Genomic DNA, 12,056 nt, shown 5'->3' with positions numbered 1-12,056 from the left:
AATAATTAGAAATTTAGTATACGGAAAGAAAAACATATTTATAAACTATTTCTCAATTTTAAATAAATATTTACATAATAATTTCTGTAAATAAATAATTTATGACAAATGAACGAACCTTTATTTAATACAAGCAAATCTTTTTATCAGTAGATTAGTAAAGATTAAAAGCAGATGATAAATGTACATAATGTTAACGCGTTTTAGATGAAGAGAAATTCTGTAACAGTTATTTTTTCATTTAAATAAAAATTGCAATCTAAAATAGTTTGGATTTAATTGAATTTACGGAGCGATTCGAAAAAAATTGTTGATGCTTGAATTGAACTGAATGCAGTAATTTAAAATCGTTTTATTTTATATATTTATAACAAATTTAGTTGAATACTTTATTTAAAATATATTATAGTTTGAAATTGTATCAATAATTTAAAATAATTTTAAATCAAATATTTAAACAAATAAGTTTTATAAATTCAAATTAATCAAATTTATATAAAAAAATGTATGTATAACGCAAAAGATCATGAGCTTTATTAGATATGTATGAGTTTATAGATATTTATATATTTTTTAAATATCTGTCTTAGAAACAGGAATTTATAATGCAGACTGTGCGAATATTAATATAGAAAAGTCATGCGCGTTGAATCCTGACATTGGGGCGTCATCTAGACAGATCGATTACATAGAAAGTGTGTATTACAAGAGAATAAGTAAAGTAAAAGAAGAGAAAAAAATGGATTTCAATAAGCTGATGGTTGTGGATTTAAATTGCCGCTTCAGCGCATAAGTTTAGGTAAAAGCAACGACTGAACAGGCATCGAAAGTATGAGAGGGTGTAAAAATCGATTGGAGTAGGAGAAAATGAGGATGAGGGTGAGAAGGCCAAATGCAAAATGTGGGTCGACGGCGTCTATGTCCCGACCTAGATATATCTAGTATATGTGACGTCATACCTATAGCTATACAATGAACAACATTTAAATCCCACTATGAAATAATGCTATCGTTAAATAAATTGAGGGTAGCCCACCCTAACTCTTATGGGATTTTCTCATTTGTCATGAATTTCATCCATTTATCATTCTTCAGCCTCCAAGTCCTTTATATTTTATTCATTTTATGCGTGTTTAAGAAATCAAAGAAAAAAAAGTCTTTATCTAGATTTGACGTTTAACTATTGCTCAAGAACATAATAGACAAGAATTTAAATAAAAAATCTCAGTGTAAGTTATTAAAGTAATGCGAATAATATAATTACATAAGATAACAAAATTTTAGCATTGAGATAAATTTTTTTGAATGACATTGTATTCTTAGTAGAAATAATTTAGACTTTGCTCGATTTCAAACCAGTAACTGGCCAGCGATCCCGGCTAAAAGCTAGAAATACCGTCATCTACAACTGAGGCGTACACATTGGTCCATTGATCTGATTAGTTACTATTTAGATCAGTGCATGGTCACACTAATATGATTTCTCTATTAGTGTGTATGTGTGTGTTTATTTTTTGTTTAATCTATATCTAAAATTGCTAAAAAAATATTGAAAAGCAATGTTAATAAATCAAGATTTGTGTATGTTAATATGTAAATAATTTTATAATAAATAACTAGTATACACATTAAAAAATGGAATCAATGAAAAAATGTATACAATAAGTGAATTACGACTATGGGTATTAAAAACAAATATTGCAGATTGTCATACAGAATTTTTGTGTTAATTCAACACATTGCGTTTGTGTTAATCTTTAACACAAATTTTATGTTAAATAAAATTGAACACATAAAATCTGTTCTTTTGACAGAAACCTTGTGTACATTTAACAGAATATTTGTGTAAATTTAACACATTTTTCGTGTTAAAATAAACTAATAAACATAAGCACATAACCTAATCAACTCAAGTATACTGATCTACCCTTAGTAGAACTCATGTCAATTTAGCGAACCATTGAACCGGTTCAAAAAAATATGAAAGTTATCTAAATTTAATTGTAAAATATATATATTTAATTGTAAATAAATTATAATCCAAATTTCTCTGCAGACAATTCTGCTACAATGCTTTGCTTGGTTATAGTAACGAAGAGTTGCGCGGGAACGTTTAATCAAACAACACAAATTTTGTGTCAATTTTTGAATAACACAAGAAATGTGTTACATTCTAGATTTTCTAATCATTTAATATAAAAAATCTGTTAAAGTAAACTAACACAAACGGTTTGTGTTGAATTAACAGATTTCTGTGTTAAAAATTAACACAAAAAATTTAACCAAATAATTTTTTAACACAAATACACAAAATTTACAACTGTGCATTTAGACGAATTATTAAAAATTTTACAATCTGGAGTACTTCCCGAGTTATCGATATCAGCAAAAACTACATCAATTTATGTTTGGTCAGAAATTATTTTATACAAAATACAAGATTTATCATTTATTAAAATCTATAATATGGATTTATAATTCATTAAAAATTTAACTTTTGAATTAAGGAACCGATGCTTTTAGAATTTTTTTTATTTTTAAGTTATAAAAATTGTTGAGGTATTAATATATAAATAAATTAAACTGACATATAAATCGTAAACGGCATTATCTATTTGATAATTAACGCAGATTAACTAATTTATATATAAAATATATTTATTTTCAGTCATCGGAAATTCTAATACGTAACGATTGCGTAGAGTACATGAGAAAGGATAAAGTTAATTTATCGCGGTTGGAAGTTTAGTATTTCACACAACTACTCAACTGTCTTTCATTTATTATGGTAATAGAAGCAATTAATTACTTTGGGTAAACGAAGATGTTTAAAATAATAAACATGTATAACTAATTATAATTTATTTGAAATAAGAAAATCAAATTATGAATCGTGCATTTTAATGAAAAAATATTTTTTATTAATTCAAAATAATTTATTACTTATGGATGAAATTTTTTGAAATATTACCTGGTTATTTACCTGAATAATTTTATTACATGCAGTGAGTAAGACATGAAAAAATAGACATTAATTCACTTGAAAAAAAAAAAAAAAAAAAAAAAAATTTATTACTGTCTACTTTAGATGTTTAAAAAATTTAACGCAAATTATTTTAGTACTAATTATAATTTGTACAATAAGACTTAAGAGAATTTTAGTCTAACGATTAAAATTTAATTATTAAATGTACTGAATTAACAATCATTGAAGAATGTTTTTTTTTTTTTTTATTTTCAGTGAACAAGAGTCGATAGAATTTCGTTCAACCCCAATTATCACATACTAGGTCAATTAATTTATTTGAAGACTGAATGGCGAAGTAAAAAAAAGTCTAATAAAATGTGAAAAAAATACTGTTTGAATTGAAATAATTGATTGTATATTTTAAAAAGCGTTTTATCAATTTTCTTTGTCAATTCCATTGTCCAAACAATGAAAATACTGATGAAAAGTATTAAATGTGTGTTTTTTTTTAATATTTTAGCTATTGATTTTTTTTCGTCATTGTCTTTACGTCTCATGAGAGCACAAGTAAAAGAAAACGTTCAAAGTATAAAAAAAGCCGAGTAGAGTTTTTACAGAATTGAAGTAAAATATAAAGTGAAAATGGCGCAAAAAGATGATAAAAGTTTATTAAAAGTTTTGATAAATTTCTTGTTAACTATTTTGTAGGTAGTGTTATTTTATAAAATTAAGTGCACTAGACACATCAATATATCACATACAATATTGAGAGTTTTAGAAATAATACTTTACAAAATTTAATGGATATATAAAACTATATAGTTTTATTATAAAGAAAAATATGTAAAAAACATGAAGAAGTGAAAAAATGATATCGATAAAAATAAAAGTTATTGTATAAAGTCAATCAAGAAAAAATTTATCTTAGATGAAATGAGGAAAAGAGTGAATATTTGTTTGTAAAATCTTGTAGATTACGTAGTATTAATAGCTAAAGTATTAGATTGACATTAAGTAAGTTGTTAACGATAGAGAATTACATCTAACTGATAAATTAAATTACAGAGCAGCAGTAACAGCATCAGTACGGCAACGATGGTCTAATAGACCATCAGAGAACCAACTAACCAGGGAATGGTGCTGAGAAATAATTAGACCTTGATAGTTGATATCCACGCAGCGATGCTGCTACGAGAAAGCTAGTATGCCGCGAGCTGGTTGAAATCACAAAGTTACCCGATGACAAAGTAAAATATTAATTGAAAAATTATTTGAGAATATTATTTACTAGTCTAACATTTCAGAAGTACATTAAAATTATTATATTCAGATAATAAAATCAAATATATCTCAACGTTTATTGAAGAATATATTGAAAAAGTTTGAATGATAATATTTATTTTGAATTATCAATTTAAATTCAAATTTAACTATACAACTTTGAAAAAAAAATTTACGGCGATAAATTGTATGAAGCATACAAAGCGGTAGAGGCAGCCGTTCGTCACGCGCATGGTTCGGGCGATCACCAAAGTTAAGCAGCATCGAGCATGATTGCTACTTGATTAGGTGACCCACACCTAATACCCACACTTACTCTAGTGATCGATAAAAATGGGAATCTTATCGATCACTAGGGCTTCGCCTCAGTCGCACAATGAAAGGCAGAAGAAGTAAGCAGTTTGCGATATAAAAGACAAAAGTGTACAAGACCAAAAAGGCTATACACTGCAACTTCTCATTTTATTTTTTTTTGTATGAAGCATGCACAAAATTTCAAATTCAATAATTAATATAAACTTCAGTATAAAGAAAATTAATTCTTTAGTTATAAGTTATTGGGAAATCTGCCTGGGGTGTGGCTTCTTCTAGCGGCAAATGCAGTTACTACTCTAAGACGCATTTTTAAATCAGCTGTCGTATCTTTGTATGGAAATGTGGATTTACGTCGAATTATAATCAATTTTTTTTTTAATTTCGTAAAATATGAAAATTTCTATTTAAGAAGTTTGTGAATTTGCAAGTGTACGACCTAGCCATAAGAATTTTATTGGTGGTGAAAGTATACTTGATGTAGGACATTTGATTAAATGTGGTATACGGCAATCAGATAATACTTGTGATAATGAGTATAAAATAATTGCATTTTTTTGCAAACTTCAAAACTAAAAAGATGGTCCACAAGAAATTGTAAGCGCGATTTCGCATAATGGAAACATTATGGGAATGTCATGTTCGTGGAAAGCTGGGCTGAGTAAAAACTGTGAGCATATAGTTGCTACACTTCCATACTGTAACAGGTTAGGTTTTTGCTTAGAAATAAATTTATTTTATAAAAAAAAAAATTTGAATTTCATGAAGATATTCTATTGTAAATACTATTCTTTAATGCTTTTAAAAATGATCCTGAAAAACTTCAGCCAGTCACCTATACTGATAAGAAATGCGCTTGGAGTGCTCCAAGTGAAATGAACATACACGCTTAGATTTGATAACTTCACTTCCAATTTTTAACATTTTTATCCAAGCTAATCGACGGTCTATCACTTTATCGTCATAAAATTTATTTTTTATTGTAACAAAACCGGTATTCACTGTTAAAAAATTATAGAAATGCATTGTATCATTCCTACAAGCCTTGCTACTGTATGGGTAACTGAAAAAAATTAACAAATTTTTAATAAATAATTAAGGGTCAATTTAACACATTTTTTATATTGAAAATATTATTAATAAATTAAAAATATTATTGAACTTAAGAATTTTTTGTCCTGAGGATATTTTGTCGGGGATATTTTGTCCGCAAATATAGAGTCATAGAACCACTGTATGCATAATTATTCCAAAAATTATTTTTTTAAATTTGTAACTGAATATTTTACATGTACCTATTAATGCTAGACATCAGCTGTTATGAATTCAACCTGCTGAGGTTAGTTCATTTTTAATCCATTAGGTAACGTACCCAAGTGGAAGACTTCCCAATAGCTTATTACTAAAAATTTATAAAACGACTTATTTCTTTAGCCATCTAAAAATATATAGAGTGTAAAAGCCTGCAGATAAGTTTGTACACAAAGTCTATGTGGATTTGTGAGAGAAATAGTATGCAAAAAGTTTACTCGCAACACCTGTGATGTGTAAATATATATGCCTACAAATTTAAAACACAAACTTTATGCATAAAAGTGATTTTAAATCAAATAAATATTTAGCATAAATAAAAAACAAATTTTATATTTTTAAATAATTAAAAAATAACAATAATTATAAATATTGAAGAAGTTGAAATTTTTAAAGATTTCATAAAATTCTAACTATTACATTGTTCCTCAGAGTGGAATTTCCATAGAATTTTGCAATAATGTATGATAATTTATCAAGTACACAGAGAGAAAATGATGGTAATCATTCTTAGTACTTTTATAAAATATCAACCCCTAAAGTTATGGTAATAATTACTATGAGTTATGGGCTATACGCTCAAAATTTCAAGGAAAAGTTTCCATAGCTATGAGAACACTTTCTATAATTATGGTGACAGTTCCTATATCGTATGGTAACTGAATTATGATAATGGTTACCATACTCATGGGAATAGTTCCCATAATCGATAAAAATAGATACTATATTCTTATTGTAACAGTTACTAGGTACCTATGAAAATAAACCCTATATATCATGGTAACTATTCCTATAATATTATGGTAATAGTTCCCGTACTGTTATGGTAAATGTTACTATATAGTAATATATGGTAATGGGTACTGTAATATTATGTCAATGGTATTATGATAACGGTTACCATAAAATATGGAAACGATTACCGAAATAACATAAAAACTATTTGCATAATGATAGAACTATTACTATGACATAAGAACTACTGTCATAATTTCATAGGAACTATTCCCATATCGTATAGGAATGAAAACTACACCAAGAAACATGGAGATAAACAATTTATGAATTTTTATTATGCTGTTTACTAAACTTGAAACAAGAAGTTGGGTCACCAAAAAATTATTATGCTGCACTATAATTATTATTGTAAGCCTCTAAAAATTTTTTATTCTCTACTATAATTTCTATTTTAGATGAATAATTTTCATTTCAATTTATCAATAAGTTTTAAATGTGCAGCATAATGGTTTTTTAGTGCCTCAACTTCCTGTATGAAGTTTGTTCGACCGCATTATAAAAATTCGTAGATTTTTTATCTCCATTTTTCTCCGTGTGTAAATAGGAATAGTTACCATAATTTATATAGATGCTGTTCTTATAATCGATATTTTAAAAAAACCGGTTACTATACGTTATGAGAACCATTCTCATAAATATTGTAATTATTACTATAAATTTATCTGACAATAGACGCGTTTTATTGACGTCTAGAGCTGACTCGAGTTTGAAATCGTTTGGTTCCGTCGTTTCAAAGATATTTGTAAAACACCGTTTTGTACCATTTCTTTCCCCTACGATATCTTTTAAACGAATCATCCAATTATGACTTATACGGCAATCGACGCGTTGTGTTGAGTTTTAGTGCTGATTAAATTACAGAATCGATCAATCGAATCTTTCATAAGAAATTTTGAAGAAATTAAAAAAAAAAAGTTTGTTTATTTTTGTTTTTCTTATATATCTAAGAGTTTTTTTGATGGGTTAATATAAAATTTACAGGAAAAATGATGGCCGACTACCCTTCTCGGTTGGCGCTAAAACCATTCAAATCGTTTGAGTAGTTAAAAAGTTATATATATACACACACACTCGGACATCATTCTAAAAATAGTCAGAATAGCTTTCTACGATCTCAAAACATGGACATCTGATAAAAACTCGATTTTCGAAAATTGGGGTGAAAACTACCTTCCCGAATTTTTTGATAGTCTTCTATTTTCTTAGTGGGAAGTTAACAAAAAAGAAGTAATAATATGAAGAAATTTAGTGTTAGATGTAAAGCGGAAAATAAATTTATTCGATTGACCGATTCACCCAAAACGTGACAATTGGATGTGACAGAGAGATATTATTGTAAAGTTCAAGGCTTGGGCAATCGATTTATCATGAAATTATTGTGGTATAGGGGCTGTAATATGGCTTTTGTATTGTATTGTCAAGCTTTCATCGATAATATGCCATATATAACATATTTTATGTTACCATTAGAGCCATAGAGTTTGGAGATAGTGGTATGGACTAAAAACCGCAGCCTAAATACTTAAGGCTGTATCCTTGGTTTCAAAACAATACAACAGATGTGTAACCATTCAAAAGTACGATAACATAACAAGACACTACACAGCGAGTTGAGTATTTGAAGGTGTGTCCGTGTTATGAGGGTAGCGTCTCTGATGGATCAATACGGTGGTGCAAACCTATATTCTTTTTTGCTACATTATATTTCTAAGACTTATGTACAGACTTTACTTTTCTCTTTTCATTTCAATATATACTAATATTAATATACTGAGATGTATTACTATTTCCACTGGCATTCTCTTCTCTACTTTTTTTTTATATGTCTTTGACGTTTATCTTTGTTAACATGACAAGGCCCTTGGAGGCTTGAGACAAATATCTCAAGACACTCAGATGTATGTTGGATTCATTTATAAGTAACGTCAATAAGTACTTGTTTTTTTTATGTTTGGAATTGCAACGCGGCTGTCCATTTTTATGCTGCTATTTATTTTTTGTATCATCATATTATAATTATTATTTTAAATTGACAAAGTAACGGGGAAATTGTTAATTTTAATGGAGGGAAAAAAAAAATCAAATATACTGGTGAGTAAAAAATTCAAAAGTCAAATTTTTTTGAGTGCAATTAAATAAACATTGAATGTTGTTAAAAGTAAGGTAAAAGTTTCTATACCCGCTCACTACTATTAGTCGCTCACTTTAACTGTTTAATGCGTTTTTTATAATTTTTATGAAAAAAAATTACAACTAAAAATATTATTATTGATAAATAATTATTTGTGAATCTAAATATATTAAAATATCATGTATCAAATTATTTTATAATAGATTGTAAATTTAAATTAAATAACTGTTTTCAAAATCGCGCTTAGCCGGGCATTTTTTACTTTAATGTTCATTCGTTAGATTAAATTTAGGTTACGTTAAATTTTTTAAGAATTGATATATCTATATCTTATTAAATATATTTTTAAAATTCATGAAATTTTATATTATGAAAGAATAAAGTAGTATAATTTATAAATTATTTGTCCAAATCAATAAACTTATCATAGTTCAATTGATATTGTCTTTGAACTATAGGGCCATGTGTTGGTCGAGTAATGGTACATGACAACTTTTAGTGAGCGACTATGGGTACACTCAAGGACCTTATTTAAAAAATTAATAATAATTAATTATCAACATTATTCTTCAAATTAAAATTTTATTCTAATACTCGAAACTTCAAAAAATAACTATAAAAAAAATATGGTTTTTCATTTTATTTATTAATTTATATTGAGTAATTTAATCTCACTCGAATGAAAAGTGAGCTTGTATAGAGGCTTTTAGCTTATAAACTAAAATAAAGTTTAAATAATTTTAATTTAAAAATAATAAATTATTGTGGTATTAAAATTTTTTATCTCTTCAATATAAATTTTCAATTATTATTCTTTCCAATAATCGATTGCATGTAAATTATTATAAAAAAATTAACAATTTATAATAAAATCAAATAAAATAAATGATAAAACAAATAAATTTTATTATAAATATAAACTGAGTTTAACATTAAAAGAGATTTAAATGTTTGAACTGACTGACTATTGACATGTTCATTCTACTTGACTAGTCACTACTACTCTATTTTATATAGACTCTTACTCTTTGCTGAGTAGTCCTTATTATATCAGATCTAAAGACACGAACGTGGCTCACACACGTATACATGATAAGGGCATACTAGTGAGTTTGACAAGCCGTTAATGTAAAACAGTTTACCTTAGATAGTACTTTTAGACAAATTCAACGAGTCATCGATATTCGAAACTTGAAACCTGAGCGCAAAAGCTCGTTAACAGATGACCAACTTGACTCGTCAATATTCATACGAGCTTGTGATTTGTCATTTATATAATTATCGATATATCTATGTATAAATGACTAGTAAATGTAGATATACTCTCATGAATAATTAAATATTTGGACTATAAGTATTTTCTATAGCCTACATTTTATATAAAATTAAAAATTCAAATGACTGCACCGAAGCATCGGTGCATTAATAAATTTTCATTTATTTGTCTTCATACTCTTATAAAAAAACATATCGAAGAGACAATAATTGCTAATAATATCCGAGATGACACGAGAAAGTGAACAAGTAAAACTGGTCTATGCTTAATTGAACGAATACTTTTTTTCTCTTTTAAAAATAATAAAATATTAATTTAAAATAAAAAAAGTCAACTCACATTTTCCTCAACAGTTTTCTTGATTTTAGCACTTGCTTCAACGACCGTTTTGCCAGCTTTGTTAACAGCACTGTAGAGAAATCCACCAAGACTTTTAGCTCCGGCCAAGGCCTTCGTTGAAACTAAAGAAAATAATAAAAATATGAAAAACATTTGAGAAAATAAAACGGAAATTAGACTTATTAATTGTTTATAAGCTTAATAAAAACTTGGTGGAAAATATAAATAAAAATTCATTATAATAGAAGCTTGAGGTTTTAATATCTCTGATGTCATTTAGTGTGAGAGGTCGAGGTGAGATTATCCCAGGTTGGCCTAGAATCGACTGTACTTTTATGGACTTTCGTACCGAAGACGCAAATATATCTGGACTAGTAGTACCAGCAAAGCTTTCCATACTATGGAACGCTGTGCAATTTCCTTTCCTCGTTTTCTCTGATTACATTTAAAAGACAAGACGTACTACTTTATATTTCATGATAATTTATTTTATTGAATTGAAAAAATTTTTAAAAACAAAAAAATTATTCACATTAATCATTTTTCTTCAAATTTAAAGCAAATTACTTTAAGATACTGACAAATTCAAATTAGCCATAAATATATATAATAAAAAAGATTAGTACTATAGTAAGCTTACAATTTTTTTTACTGTAAAATATTAAAATGCATGTATCTCATGAACAGTGCACTTTAGCAATAAAAGTGTAATAAGCAATTTTGTAGAGGATAAAATTTCCTAAAAGATTGGTCCTATGCATATTTTTCGTAAAATGGGCCATTTCTTCACTATTATCAAAAATAAATGAAAAAAGTGAAAAATTGACTTTCGGAGCTGATATTATCGACATGGATCGAGTTAGAGAAAAACAGTTCTATACACTTTTAAAAGCAACAATTACTCTACAAATAAAAACTGATTTCAAAACGATAGCTTAAAATCGGACTCAGTTATAGTAATTTAAAAAAAAGTTATTCAATTTACATGCTTTTTAAATAGGAAAACTTTGATGCTCGATAGAAAGAACTTAAAATTAAAATGTGGTGCTGAAATTTTTAGGGAATTTTTTTTTCGACATAAACAACAAAATTTTCTTGTGTCCGCTAAAAAAAATAAAGTTAGTTTCAAAAGAACCACCTTAATATATAAACTTATTTAGAAACTTTATTTTTACATTACTTTAAATTTCCAAGAGATAAATTTCATAAAAATTAAATTCACAATGTATTTTATTTCAATAATTGTTTTTTTTTTGTTGATTATCCATAAGTCAATTAATTTTAAATAATATTAATTTCAAAGTTGACAAAGATTATGTTTTCATTTTTTAAATTATGTGAGATATCAATATTCATATAAAATTCATGAATTTTATTAAATTTCCATAACAATAGTGCTTGAAAACCGAAAAAAATTTTAACAGCGTCTCTTAAGAGGTAATTATTTTAAAAATATATTAATGTAAAAAAAAATTAATAATATAATATTTAAAACATAGATTGAAAAGTTGATGAAACTTTTTTTTTATTATAAAATTCAAAGTTAGTGATGTATAAAAATGTCAAAAGTTTTTTTATTCAGATCAAATGAACAATGGATGTTTTTCAAAAGGTTAAAAGACAACAAGGTCACCTTCAAA

The 12,056-nt window shown here is 26.7% G+C and overlaps 1 protein-coding gene across 5 annotated transcripts in view; it reads right to left on the bottom strand.

Annotated features, from left to right (window-relative positions):
- LOC103575999 (synapse-associated protein of 47 kDa) overlaps positions 1-12,056 on the bottom strand; it is a 40,144-nt gene that overhangs the window by 19,398 nt on the left and 8,690 nt on the right. For all 5 annotated transcript variants that reach the window (XR_001345118.2, XM_014440587.2, XM_014440588.2 and 2 more), the window contains exon 4: positions 10,417-10,538. Coding sequence is in view for 4 of the 5 variants with exons in the window: in XM_014440587.2 (XP_014296073.1) it covers positions 10,417-10,538 (122 nt within the window). In the remaining variant the exon portion in view is untranslated. The remainder of the gene's footprint in view (positions 1-10,416; positions 10,539-12,056) is intronic.

Source organism: Microplitis demolitor, chromosome 3, assembly GCF_026212275.2.
Source record: "Microplitis demolitor isolate Queensland-Clemson2020A chromosome 3, iyMicDemo2.1a, whole genome shotgun sequence".
NCBI classification, from domain to species: Eukaryota; Metazoa; Arthropoda; class Insecta; order Hymenoptera; family Braconidae; genus Microplitis; species Microplitis demolitor.
Note: the sequence above shows the minus strand (reverse complement) of the source record. Positions and strands in the feature narration are given on the sequence as shown.